This window comes from Lampetra fluviatilis, chromosome 42 (assembly GCF_964198595.1).
Source record: "Lampetra fluviatilis chromosome 42, kcLamFluv1.1, whole genome shotgun sequence".
Lineage (NCBI taxonomy): Eukaryota > Metazoa > Chordata > Hyperoartia > Petromyzontiformes > Petromyzontidae > Lampetra > Lampetra fluviatilis.
The window spans coordinates 2,195,267-2,209,780 of NC_136316.1; the positions used below are offsets into that span (position 1 = coordinate 2,195,267).

The 14,514-nt window shown below is 52.0% G+C and overlaps 1 protein-coding gene across 17 annotated transcripts in view; it reads left to right on the forward strand.

The window, feature by feature from the left end:
* The window catches only part of LOC144946632 (teneurin-4-like), a 416,480-nt gene extending 403,320 nt beyond the window's left edge, over positions 1-13,160 (forward strand). For 11 of the 17 annotated variants that reach the window (XM_078875662.1, XM_078875666.1, XM_078875654.1 and 8 more), the window contains 7 exons: positions 1,126-2,003; positions 2,462-2,673; positions 3,754-3,989; positions 4,864-5,160; positions 6,405-8,016; positions 9,558-9,688; positions 11,300-13,160. In XM_078875662.1, the coding sequence (XP_078731788.1) occupies positions 1,126-2,003; positions 2,462-2,673; positions 3,754-3,989; positions 4,864-5,160; positions 6,405-8,016; positions 9,558-9,688; positions 11,300-12,064 (4,131 nt within the window). In that variant the 3' untranslated portion in view covers positions 12,065-13,160. The remainder of the gene's footprint in view (positions 1-1,125; positions 2,004-2,461; positions 2,674-3,753; positions 3,990-4,863; positions 5,161-6,404; positions 8,017-9,557; positions 9,689-11,299) is intronic. The other 6 variants (XM_078875670.1, XM_078875671.1, XM_078875660.1 and 3 more) reach the window with 1 other exon arrangement.
* Positions 13,161-14,514: the final 1,354 nt, after the last annotated feature.

The following is a 14,514-nucleotide window of genomic DNA, read 5'->3' on the forward strand; positions in this document are numbered from 1 at the left end:
ATTGCAAAAGGAGGCACTGTTTCCCGCATCTCGGTGGGCTTTATTATTTAATCTGGTTGAAATGAAGGCCACCTGACTGACTGTTGCCGTTGTAGTTTTGCTTGGGCACGGAACGTGGGAATCTGTAGCAGCTGGATGACCAACAATGACTCCTCATTTGAGCACGCAATATGTTGAACGTTTGATTTAACAATGCAATGTTTAATCATGATCGATTGAAGATTAAAGCGATTTTGTTGCCACCTACTACAATTTCTTACTCGCATTACAAGATAATGCGGCGTAATTAACCCCAGAGCTCCCTTTTTGGGTAGTTAACAAAAAGAAACATACTGTAGCCAATCAAAATGTTGTAAAGAATATTTCAAAATGTAATCGCATACTTAAGATATGCTATGCATTATCTGATAATAATGATCACAATAATAACAAAAAATGCTCAACAATTATTGATTATATGAAAGGACTTTAATCTTAATTATCCTTAATCACAACTTAAATTGGTGCACATATACACCATAAGTTAATGAAGCCCTTTGTGCTCTCTATTTAAACGGGAGTAATAGTATGCCCCGCACCTCCGATTAGCACGGTTGGCTACGTATGGCACGAAAGAAGTTCAACGTATGTGCATACATGCCGCACAAAACGTGTGCATTTACAGCGATCGCTGAATGGGTGCTGATGTGGTGCAGGGTTTAACAGACCAAACTTACAATCGTCGGTTTGTTTCGATCTCCCATGGCAGAAGTTTTGATGCAATTCTGCAAGCCTCTTAAAGCAGCCCCCCCCCACCACCCACCACCCACTTCTGTCCACCCACCCAGCAGTGTTAATGGGTGGAGCACAGTTCATCGGTCGGTAGGTCTGGTGTGGTGGGGTAAAATGTGGGGACTCTCACCTCTTCCAAGATGTTCGGCCGTCCTTGCAGAGCAGGCCAATAACCCCGGAGAGGAATGCTCTGCATAGCTCCCACCTCGTGGGAGGGCCATCCGAAAGAAGTGACGAGTGCGGGCAATTGCAGGGCTGCACCTCTACCTTTACTTGTTTTGAACAACAACAAATGAAAGTTCAGTCGCCATCTAAAACCTTGCCGCAACGCGAGTCTCTCTCCGTACTCCACAGATGCAGCTCGGATGGCCGACAGCCCTGGCCGTCAGCCCGCTGGACAACTCGCTGTACATCCTGGACAACAACATCGTCCTGCAAGTCCTGCAGAGCCAGCAGGTGCGCGTGGTGGCCGGCAGGCCCATGCACTGCCCGCTGCCGCCGGTGGACCACCAGGGCGGCGGGCGGCTGGCGACCCACGTCGTGCTGCTGGCGCCCACAGCCATCGCCGTGTCGCACTCGGGCACGCTGTACGTCGCCGAGACGGACGAGCGCAAGATCCACCTGGTGTGGCGGGTGACGAGCGACGGGGAGATATCGCCGCTCGCCGGCGCCGCCTCCGAGTGCGACTGCAAGAGCGACGTGAGCTGCGATTGCTTCGCGGGCGACGACGGCTATGCCAAGGACGCGCGGCTGAATGTGCCGTCCTCGCTGGCGGTGTGCCCTGACGGCGTCGTGTTCATCGCCGACCTGGCGAACATCCGCATCCGGGCCGTGAGGCCCAACCGGCCCACCCTCAACGTCGCGGGCCAGTACGAGATCGCGTCCACCGAGGACCAGGAGCTGTACGTCTTCAACCGGGACGGCAACCACCTGCACACGCTGAGCCTCGTCAGCGGAGAGTTCCTCTACAACTTCTCGTACAGCGGCGACCGCGACCTGGTCACCGTCAGCGGCGGCAGCGGCGCGCTGCTGAAAGTCCGCCGGGACTCCACGGGGATGCCCCTGCGCCTCGTCGTGGACGACTCGCTCATCCTCTCGCTCACGCTCAACGCCAACTCGGGGCTCAAGAGCGTCTCCTCGCAGGGGGCCGAGCTGGCCTTCCTCACGTACCACAGTGGCGGCGGGCTGCTCGCCACCAAGAGCGACGAGAACGGGTGGACCACCTTCTACCAGTGAGCGCTCTGAGCCAATGCACATCGCGCGGGCGGGGGCGGGGGGGGAGTGGGCGGCGAGCGCTTGCAAAATGCGGCCAGCGATGCTGCCGCGACTGTGACGCTCTACCGCTCTGCCGGAGTGCTTTCAGAGTCGTGCCTCATATTTGTTTCGCACGCCCGCCGACGTTTTGCTCCACGCGCCGCGAGCTTCATTCGGGCTGCCGCCCGCGTCGGGACGGCTAAATGGCGGCGATGTCTCGGTGGTGTGGCATGGCAGGGTTTGCACGGTTCCTTGGCTCGGCTCCAACAGGGATTTGGCTTTGGATGAGATACGACTCCAAGTCCTCTGAGCTACTGCGGAATTTCAGCATGCGCGCCTGCAAATCCTTAACCCTCGTCCTGTTCTCGAAGCACCGTTGTTAAACGTTGAATCGTTTGGACAACACTGAACGACCTGTTTTTTTTTATTTACGCAGATATGACGTGGACGGTCGACTGACGAATGTGACCTTCCCGTCGGGCCTGGTGAAGTCGCTCAACGGAGACGCAAGGGATGCCCTCCGAGTGGTGCAGACCTCCAGCCAGGACGAGGACGTCACCATCACCACCAACCTCTCCACCGTCAAGACCTACTACAGCCTGCTGCAGGGTCCAGCCAAAACATCTTTTGTCTTTTCCCCTTTGCTGGGTGGGCATTGGCCTGAATAATAATTGTTGCCCCTAAGCCGTCATCCTTTCAGATTGTAAAACAGGTTGTTCCTTTATAAGATTATCGTCGTCATCCTTCGATCCCTCCTCTGGCTCCCGCTTTAATCACACCGTTCCATCCTCAAGCTTCTGCATGGACTATCCGCACGGCTGAGATAATCACCGTATTCGTATTATCGTCCAGGCTCAAGACTCGTCTCTTCTGTCTGTGACTACCGTAATGTCATCGCCACACTCTGTCCAACTTGTAGCAATCTATGCCCTCATTTCCATCTGTGAAATAAATGAGATAAGATATTTTTAAACTCTCTAGATATGCATGTTTGCCCCTATTTGTACACCATCTTGAGATGCAGTCATATTCAAATGCTTTAAGTTACATTTATCATTTAAATTTGTCTTCAGCATCATCTTCACGGGGTCCTCACAATCTTCTTAAATTCCTATTACAGTTACCAGAGCTGAGAGCAGCACATCAGCCACGGTTCTGATCACCTTGCACTTAGCCTGCCCCTTTCACTCCCAGACCTTTCCAATCAATCAAGGGCACCTCCCTCGTTACCCCCCCTGGTTAACCTGAATTATAATTGACCTATTCAAATGTAAAAAAAAAAGATGTATTCCCTGGCGATGTTCACTTGGTTTATTTATTTTATTTGTGTATTTCCCTTCCCACCACCTTGAATGATTTGCAAGTTTTAATTGGGGTGCCACGGTGCCGAGATGTTAACTACCTCGCCTGGTATACTGGAGATCGTAGGTTCAGATGCCTGCATATTTGGAGTTTGCGTGTTCTCCCCGTGGTCGCGTGGATGTTTCTCCGGGTCCTCCGGTTTTTTCCCTCCACATTTAGAAACACGCGTTTACAGTATTTGGCAGCTGCTCTAAACTTCCACGCGATAAACCACTTCGTCGAGCTATCAATTGTGGCCAGGTCGCTTCTTGTTTGATTAAATTATTGACGCAGAAGATTGAAAGAAACTCTCTCGTTCGCTGCCGGTCCCGGCGGAGAATTCACGAGCCGCTCGTTTCCGTCGCACTCCCCCCCCGTCCCGTACAGACCAGAGCAAGAACGCGTATGCGGTGGGCCACGACGGCTCGCTGCAGGTGGCGTATGCCAGCGGGCTGCAGCTGGGCCTGCACACCGAGCCGCACGTGGTAGCCGGCCCCGCCAGCCCCGCAGCCGTCCGCCTCAACATCAGCCTGCCTATGGAGGGCGGCGTGAGCATGCTCGAGTGGCGCCTGCGCAAGGAGCAGGCGCGGGGCAACGTGACCGTCTACGGGCGCAAGCTGCGGGTACGCGCCAGAAGGGGAGACGCACGCAGACACGCACGCAGACACCCACACACGCACGATCTCCGTGGTTTCGCCTTCCCCCCTCCCCCACTTTTCGTACGCCCGGAGTTGATTGGCTGGAGTGGTAAACAAAATGTTACTAAAGAGGTGTCTCGGTTCTTTAGCCCTTCGATAGCGCTGGCTATGAGCTGGTGGACCACGTTGGTGTCAGTGCGCAATGCGCAGCGGTCTCGATGGCCAGCAGTTGACGATGCTATGATGAAGGTCAAGGCACAGTCCTGCAATTTTCTGCTCAACGCCACTGCTGGCGTAAGGGCCTCCACTAGAGCGAGGCCTTGGTGAGGCCTTTCAGAGGGCTCTTTGTTCTGCTGATCCACACTGGCCAGACATTACCCTCCGTTTACGCCGCTGCACGTGGGAGGAGCCCTTCCTCGATGCCATTTGAGCAGGGAATCACTTTGTCTCTTGAACTGTGGTGAATGCACTACTGGGTCCAAGCGAATACCACTTGTGATGAAGGAAGAACCGCATGCAAACGTGCGTACGTACATGTTAGAGAGTAAACCCACAACAACACAGCCATGTGCTGAACTCGAAAAGAATTGGCATGTTTTGTTAAGGTCACAAACCCTGCTAATTGGCTGCGTTGGGTGCTGGCAGGTTTAACGAAACATTTCTATTTACGCAATCTAACCCAAAATAAACCTGTTATGGATAATATTGGTCGTGAAAGCCTACGGTGTTGTTCTTACACACCGTGCGGAGCAAGCCGTGCTGATCGGAAGTGCGGGGGGCAGGACAAACGTGGGTAACCTCGGCGTAAGAAGTCGACCGTTGACGCCCCCATCCCACCCACCACCACGCGGGCGCGCAGGTGAACGGCAGGAACATCCTGTCGATGGACTTCAACCGGCAGACGCGCACCGAGAAGATCAACGACGACCACCGCAAGTTCACGCTGCGCGTCGTCTACAACCAGCTGGGCCGCCCCACGCTGTGGCAGCCGGACAACAAGCTGACGGCGCTCAACGTGACGTACTCGCCGCGTGGGCGCATGCTCACGTTCCAGCGCGGGTCCATGTCGGAGCGCATCGACTACGACACGGCGGGGCGACTCAAGTCGCGCACGTTCGCCGACGGGCGCACGTGGTCGTACTCGTACCTGGACCGGGTGAGCCGCGGTGGCGAGATGTTAATTTGCCTCGCCTGGTATGCAGGAGGTCGTGGGTTCGATCCTGATCCTGACGCCCGTTGCATGTTTGGCGGTAACACTCTCAAAGCGCCGAACAGATAGATTCAAGGATCTAATTCTAGCCTGCCAATGTTATAGTAACCTCGCAGGGGCAGTGCAGTCGGCGTCGTTGAGTTGTGAACTCATTCCTTGTCTCGCACAGTTTGGGGCCATCCATTTAGTACGTACACATGGAGGGGGGAGGGGGGTTAACCCAAATGCTTACACTTGCGTATGGGGGGTCTACTGACATTGTACGTACGCATAGGAAACGGGGGGGGGGGGTGAAGCCTCGATAATTTGTCTACATTGGCCTTCAAATGAGCCACAGTTCAGTTTCTTCAGCTGTCAGACAAGTTCTACTGGGAGAAGTGGGACTGTGGGAGAGGTGTCACTTGTATGCCACCGTACCCCTGACTGCAGCTATCACGCAGCTCAGCAGTGAGTCTGACATAGTCTGGCGGCCTGCCCCATGGGTCACACATCCTTCAATCTGGCCGCACTGCAGACTGCCGCTGGCTCAAGGTTTTAGCTGCCGCGGTGTTCTCTGTTCATGCTGCTGCTGCCCGGACTTCAGCACTAACACTGGTCTGTACATCGGGCTAGTGTTACAGCAGATGTTCAGTCGACGCACTTTATATAGAGACGAGTTCGCCGAGTTTTCATTGTGTTTTAAGATCATAATAGAATAACCAGTCAGGATGGATAACACGGTCAAGTATAACTGTTTGTTCAAAGCTGGGTGTAAAGCTAGGCCTGGCGTTTGAACCTAGCGGACACGAGACAAACTTTTTCAAGGTACGCAACTTAATTCGTTAATGCAGCCGGCGGTGGACTATCTGTTTGCTTAAACACGTTAATATTATTAATCCTTTATCGTTTCTGCGTGGATTAAATATCGGTCGTTCTATAGGATTCGGGGGGGTGGGGGGGGATGTAAAAAGTACGCGTGCGTACAGGGAGGGGGGGAGGAGTCAAGTTCTGACAGATGTTTGCGTACCTACTAAATGGATGCCCCTTATCCTACGATCCACTGCGGCGCAATAAACGCGTCGTCTTGGTGTGTGCACAGTCCACGTCTCGTTCACAGCTGATATCCTACAGGCCTGGGGGGTGCAAACAGGAGTTAACATTGAACCCCCCTTCCCCCCCCTGACCCCTCCGTGTGCTCTCCTCGTCTCCAGTCCATGGTGCTGCTCCTGCACAGCCAGAGGCAGTTCATCTTCGAGTTCGACTCGTCGGACCGCCTGGCCTCCGTCACCATGCCGAGCGTCGCGCGGCACACGCTGGCGACTCTGCGCTCGGTCGGCTACTACCGCAACGTGTACACGCCGCCCGAGAGCAACGCCTCCGTCATCCAGGACGTGGGCGAGGACGGGCTAGTGCTGCGCATCGCCTACACGGGCACGGGCCGGCGCGTCCACTACAAGTACAAGCAGGCGGGCAAGCTGACCGAGGTGCTGTACGACGGCACGCGCGTTGGCGTCACCTACGACGACCTGACGGGGATGCTGAAGCTGGTGAACCTGCAGGATGGCGGCTACGCGTGCACGCTGCGCTATCGGCACGCGGGGCCGCTCGTCGACAAGCAGATCCTCCGCTTCAACGAGGAAGGGATGGTGAACGCGCGCTTCGACTACAGCTACGACAACGGCTTCCGCGTCACGAGCGTGCAGACGGTCATCAACGAGACGCCGCTGCCTATCGACCTCTATCACTACGACGACATCTCCGGGAAGGTGGAGCAGTTCGGCAAGTTCGCCGTCATCTACTACGACATCAACCAGATCATAACCACGGCCGTCATGACGCTCACGAAACACTTTGACGGCTACGGCCGCGTCAAGGAGGTTCAGTACGAAATCTACCGCTCGCTCATGTACTGGATGGTGCTGCAGTACGACAACCTGGGGCGGGTGTCCAAGCGCGAGCTCAAGGTGGGACCGTACGCCAACACCACCAAGTACACGTACGAGTACGACGCCGACGGCCAGCTGCAGAGCGTGTCCATCAACGAGAAGGTGACGTGGCGGTACAGCTACGACCTGAACGGAAACCTGTACCTGCTGAACCCGGGGAACAGTGCGCGGCTCACCCCGCTGCGGTACGACCTCCGCGATCGCATCAACCGGCTGGGCGACATCCGCTACGTCGCGGACGAGGACGGCTTCCTCAAGCAGCGCGGCTCCGACTCGTTCGAGTACAACTCCAACGGGCAGCTCATCCGCGCCTACAACAAGGCGGTCGGCTGGAGCATCGCCTACCGCTACGACGGGCACGGCCGCCGCGTGTCTCGCCGCTCCGGCACCGGCGAGCACCTGCAGTTCTTCTACGCCGACCTGGACTACCCGAGCCGGCTGACGCACATCTACAACCACTCGAGCTCCGAGATCCTGTCGCTGTACTACGACCTGCAGGGCCACCTGTTCGCGGCCGAGTTCAGCGGCGGCGAGGAGTTCTACGTGGCCACAGACGACCTGGGCACGCCGCTGGCCATCTTCAGCAGCTCGGGGCTGGTGGTGCGGCACATGCAGTACACGGCGTACGGCGAGATCTACGTGGACACCAAACCCGACTTCCAGCTGTGCGTGGGGTTCCACGGGGGCCTGTACGACTCGCTCACCCGCCTCGTGCACTTTGGCCGGAGGGATTACGACATCCTGTCGGGGCGGTGGACGTCGCCGGACATCGACGTCTGGAAGGACATTGGCTCCAATCCCAGGCCCTTTAACCTGTACACGTTCAAGAACAACAATCCCGTCGGAGACATGCAGGATGGCATGAAATACGTCACAGGTAACCGAGCCCTTCCCCCCCCCACGTCTCATTCAAACAAATCTTATCATGGTATTCTTGTCCATATTTTAGTATTAAAGCACGGATTAAAATACGTGTTTATTGAAGAAAAGTTATAAAATCGTTATTGTGTCACCCATCTTGCTCTCAGGTTTTTCTTGTATATAATTGAAAATATTTGGGTTGTATTTAGAAGAGATTTTGCTCTTTTCACCGTATGTACACTTTTAGCCTTACATACCAATGGGGTATTTTTTTTCTTGTCTAATATATATTGAAAGAGTTAGATAATTACCAGCAGGTTAACTTTTTTTTTTTGGAGAAAACTCTCACAATCACATTAATAAAAACATGGAACCTAGGTTCGGAAGGCGCAACCTCATCTCCACAGGACGTATTTTTAGATCTACACATGTAGACACGATTGAATTAGCGACAATTTGCCTAATCCCGTGCACGTACACACAGCCTATATGGCCGGTTCCCATTTGACTTCTCCTTCACGTGAACTCCCGGTGCGTAGACGATAAATATTCTGCGACGCCCAGGGTCCAGTTCCTCTACCCATGCCTCCTTGTCCATCCCGACGTATCGTCCATTTGTCGCCGTATGCCACCTGAGCTCCCTCTCTCTCTCTCCGAGCCGCGGGCATTTCCTGCAAACGCTCTCTAGAATCCCAAGAATCCTCACGCACATCTTTCGAGATAGTGCGCACGTGTGCGGAATGATGGAAAGATCGCTTTAAGAAGGCCCGATGTTATCGCGGAGCTCCGGAGAGTTTAAAATCTGCCCGGTGAGCTTAATGCAGCGCCCTATTTTTCATGCCTGAGTCGACGCTCTAGAAAGTTTTCAACAAAATAAATATAGTGCTGCGTGTCAAGAAGAAGCAGGGAAAGAAAGAAAAAACAATCCATAGTGTGGGAAACAATCGCATCTGGACAAAGTCTACTTTTTGTCCGGTCGACCCAGGGTGCTGAAAATGTGCTGTCAAAAATTATAATTTGAAAAAGCCATGAACTACTTTTAACATCTTACCTTCATAAGCGTCGCCAAACTATGTAGTCTAAATGGGGCTGTTTTCCTGGATGCACATTTAATAAATGAGATTAACCTACGATGTATTAGAAATGTGCAAAGGTGACTGTGTTTTTTGCTGTTTACATAATTAGGTGCTTAACCAAGTTAGGATGATAATGATCACGATGATGGCTTTCAGTGGTGATTGCAGAGCTAACAATGATGGCTTTGATGACAGCTTACCTAAATCACAAGTCCCTTTAATATTATTTTTACAAAACTCACTCCCCCCCTGTATAAAAAAATAGGCCAAAGTTATATGATTTATGGATTTTGTTATTCATTAAGACCAGCTTGCAGCCAGTGTTAATATGCGCGCTGATAGGAACCGGTTACATTCGTGGCAGATGGTAGAATTAAAAAAGCAAAAATGTAGGTAATTACAAGCTTATAATTGATGAAATGCCGTATATCCCCATCGCTCCTGATTAGCCCTGCTAACGCACCTTGTCTGATGGATGCAGATGTGAACAGCTGGCTGCAGACATTTGGATTTCAGCTGCACAACGTGATCCCGGGCTTTGCTAAGCCAAAAGTGAACTCTTACGAGCCGCATTATGAGCTCACTGCCAGCCAGAGGCAAGACACAGCGCGGGTAAGGACGCATCTACAAAAACGTGGCTTTGGTAATGCTAATTACATGATCTGTTTTGTGTGTGTTTTTTTTATTGTAGTTGTGTGCACTCCTGAACAAAACTTTAAAATCTCCAATTCCCAGAGCCTGGGAGTTGTATCTCTACACATTTTGTATAATGAGCCCTCCCCATCCACCGTTGTTTGTAGGCAGCTGTTGCCTGTAACATCAATCAGCCAGACAGCAGCATTTGTTCAATAGACCACGTGCTGCTGATGAGTCATAAAAGTGAAACCGGTCGAGCATCTCTCTGCTCAAACTGCCGGCTGAGTGTGACGCGCTGCACAGTGTTAACGCGATTCCCGCACACGGCTAACATTGGTGGCGAGTATATACTCTTAGTTCTTTCGGTAAAGTCACGTAGGTAAAAAATGAAATTAAAATTAATAAAAATAAAACAATGAAATCACGACGTTTCGGAGGCCACTCCGTCATCAGGTGGGACCGTCACAGCCAGATTTGCTGCATCAAGCAGCAATCTGGCTGTGACGGTCCCACCTCCGAAACGTCGTGATTTTATTGTTTTATTTTTATTAATTTTAATTTCATTTTTTACCTACGTGACTTTACTGAAAGAACTAAGAGTATGAATCCTTGCAGTCACGAAATCTTCAAATCTAGAATTGGTGGCGAGTGATATGAAGTATATATGATCTCGTGTTGCGACCCCCCACTTCCCAACCTGCACTGACCGGCATGGTGCGATATCGTGATCAACGTGGCATTGGGTGGGGGGTATTATTCTAGATTTGAAGTTTTCGTGACTGCAAGAATCCATACTCTTTGGTTCTTTCGGTAAAGTAAAGAACCAAAGAGTATGGGTGGGGGGAGCTTCATCCCGCAGTAGATTGGGCTTCAAAACGAAAAGTTGATAGATCGACTTAAATGTCCCACAAATGTTACGGTGATAAAAACAAACCCTCGTCTGCTTTTGCCTCCTGCGTTCATCGTTTAGTTCGTCTGCACACGCACGCAAACACGCAACGTTACTGCCGTGCTGCACTGGTGAGCGTGTGCTGGACTTACAACCCAGACAGAGGTCACCGTGTCCCTCTCCCAGCGAGGAACGATGGGGGAAAGTTTCTTAGACCCCCCCCTCCTCCATCACCCGTGTCCACTCAGCAGTGTAAATGGGCAACGCCGCCATTAATCAATCAGCAGGTTTGTTTGTGGCGGGATAAATTGTGGGTACTTCCACGCTATGCACAGTATGTTGAACATCGGTTGGCTATGTACCGTTGGGTAAGAAGTTCAACGTACGTAGATACATCTTTCGCACCGTACGTAACCAACCGCGCTAATGATGCCAGCGTGGAAGAGTTGACCAATAGCCTTTTTAGGTAGGTTCTCTAGAGCTGCCTGTAGTGGGGGGAGGCCCTTCTTCCAGCAGTGATGTGCACAAACACTTGCAGGGCTACACCTTTACCATATATATGTACGTTGAACTTCTTTCGCGCATCGTACGTAGCTTGACCGTGCTAATCGGAGGTGCGGGGGAAGGACAACGACTGGACACGAAAACTACACGCAGAGCAATGTCTAACATGTACGACGTATTTGTCGCTCGCAAAGGCCGTGTCGTGGGTGGACTGCGGGGTGCACAAGAAACTCAAGGCCTTCACCTCGCTGGAGAGCCTGCCCATGCGCGACAGCCCCGACCGCTCGGCGAGCCGGCACCGGGACGCCCGCGTGTGGTTCACGACGGTGGTGCCCATCCTCGGCAAGGGGGTCATGTTCGCGAACAGCCACGGGCGCATAACCACCGACATCATCAACATCGCGAGCGAGGACAGCCGCAGGGTGGCGGCCATGCTCAACAACTCGCACTACCTGGAGGGTCTGCACTTCACCGTGGAGGGCAAGGAGACGCACCACTTCGTGAAGGTGGGCTCCCCCGAGGGCGACCTGGCCACCCTGGGCCTCACCGCCGGCCGCAAGACTCTGGAGAGCGGCGTCAACGCCAGCGTGTGGCAGTCGACGGCGCTGGTGGCGGGGCGCACGCGCCGCTACACCGACGTGTCGCTGCAGGCGGGCGGCGTGGCGCTGAACGTGCGCTACGGCGGCACGGCGGAGGAGGAGAGGGCGCGCTCGCTCGAGGTGGCGCGGCAGCGCGCCATCACGCTGGCGTGGGCGCGCGAGCAGGAGCGCGTGCGCGACGGGGACGAGGGCAGCGCGTCGCGCGCCTGGAGCGAGGGCGAGCGGCGCCAACTGCTTGCCGAGGGGAGGGTCGCCGGCTACGAGGGGTTTTACCTCCTCTCGGCCGAGCAGTACCCGGAGCTGGCCGACAGTCCGGCCAACATCCAGTTCCTGAAGCAGAGCGAGATAGGTCGCAGGTGACAGCCGGGAGAAGATGCCTTCGTTTTCTCCGGTGGAACAGCCGGGTATAAAAAAAAAATTTCTTTTACCAAAACCTGCTGTGTAGGACAGCAGAGAGAGGCTAACGACTGTCACACTCCTCTGGTATGTATAAAGAGTGCCCTGTTCGTAGGGAGTACATTGCCTTTTGTCTACAGAATAAAATAGAGAAAGGAAGGGGAGAAAAAAAACACTTTTTTTTGTAAAAAAAAAAAGGCATGAGCTGTGAAACTCCTTTGCAAGCAGAAACTATTGCACATGAAACGGGAATGGAAAATTCCGGTGCATTGTTCTCTCTTTTAATCCATCAAAAAAGAGAGATAAATATTGATTTACGATTGTGGAATCCTGACTATGCCAGGAAATAAATAGGGTTCCCATCGGCGGGCAGGAAGAGAACCGCATGAGAGAGAAAAAAAAAACTTCATGCAACAAAAAAATGAAGAGGGGAAGAAAAAAAAACTGCTTTTGTGTGAGAAATCTTGATAACGGCAGGGGATCGCTTTTCCCGTTTCTGATCATTTCTCCTCTGAGCGGCTTCAAAGCAAAGTCAAAAAGGCGGCATCTTTACACAAGAAGAGCAACAAACTGTGATCAGTGGGTGGTAACGCGAATTTGGTTTCTGAAAAAGAGCAAAAGCAGCAGGAATTGATGTCCTGCCGTCGCCGCACGGAGAATGATGAACTGCGTGAGTCGCACTGTCACAGAGCCTGTGGTCTTTCTCTCTCTATATATATTTCGTCTGCTGCGTTTGAACAGGCTACGGTGCCCGCGTCGCCTCTAGGGATAGACAGAGCACATGAATGTGTGTATTTTAGATATTTTTTGTTCATATGAACCAAATGTGTTATCCCAACGCCTTAACTTTAATTAGTTGGATTGTGTATTATAAATAACTCGGATTTTAAGAAAGTGTGATGTTAGCACTACACGGGAGCATCACTGCATTGGTCATTAATGCAGCACTTGAGTTGAGAAAATGCGGGCGTATAAAAATAAGTAAATAAAAACATGTCGACTGAACCCTTTGTATAAAAAGATTTAACAAGAATAAAAAAAATGCTACTTTTTTTTGCAAGATTTTTTTGAAATGTTTTGAATGCTGCTTAATTTTGTTTCGTTCAGTCAAGAAAGGCAACATTTAGTTACGTTTACTTCATTTCACGTCCGTTCACTCTGCGGTGCGCTACATACCCAATATCGAATATTTCTAAAGCGTAGGCTTTTCCCCGTCCGTTTCGAAGGGAAATGCCACTACAGGGGCGGACGTGCAATGGCTGGTGAGGCGAGCTCGCATCAACGCACAATTTCGCTGTCAAAGGATCCCGGAGCACAGCTTTGTCAAGACCCACTCATGAATTCTCAACAGACAAAAGGCAGCCACTGACCGGTTAATGAAGGTGCGATTTGAGCAGTGAAAATCCTTGAACGTTGAGCGAAATCCTTGGCTGTTAACCACCATTTTTTTATACGTATATTTTTATGGGGGTTTTTTTCACCATTTTTTTTTTACTGTTATCGTTTTTGTGTTCTTAAGTTATTTAGTGACTGTGCAAAAAATAGTAATCCGCAAACGTTTATGCTTGTCGATACAGATGTATAAGTTCGCTTTTATTTTCATGCACATTGACGTTCACATGAATCGGTAACATCTCCCCTATTTTTCCTTAAATAAGACAAAGGTGTGACCCAGTTTAGCCTCCAGACTCTAAGGGCAAGTGCTGTTAGCGAGCAGCTATTAAGGCTAACACAGCGAAGGAGTGAGTGTAGCAAGCGCTGCACCAAGCCGCCTCTGCGACGTTAGCTCATTTTACCAGGTCTTTACGTTCAGCCGAGTCTGACCATTGTACACACCTGATCACGAATCGACCACGTGTGATGACTCTAGGGGACCATGTGACCACTACGGGCAAATAGAGGCGCTACCATTCACCGCGATGCTAAATGAATAATTTGTTAATTGCATTCTAGAATTGCGACAATTCATTAAATCTCTGCCCGGGGGGGGGGCGGTCAATTGTTCCACCCATCATGATCGTGCACATTCCCACGCTGGTGAATGCCCCCCTCGCCCAGCATGCACAGCCAGCAGGAGACCGCTGTGGTGTAATGGTCAGCGCACACTGGACTTGGCAATCCAGAGGTTCGCCGGTTCAATGTCGTTCAGGCAGCAGTGGAGAGCAATGTGGCATGTTTCTTAAATCCTGCCCGCCTCTCTTCACCCAGGTGTTCGAGTGGGCATCACCACCAACGTTGTTCGATTTGCAGGTTGTGTGTGGTGGGGGAAAAAAAAGTGTGGTCTTCCCACCTCTGCCAAGAGTGTCTGGCCAGGGTGGAAGAGTAGGCCAAAAACCCCTCCTCTATAGAGCTCCCTCTAGCGGAGGTCCTTCTGCCAGCATAGGTGAAGGCAATTGCAGGGTTTCACCTTTACC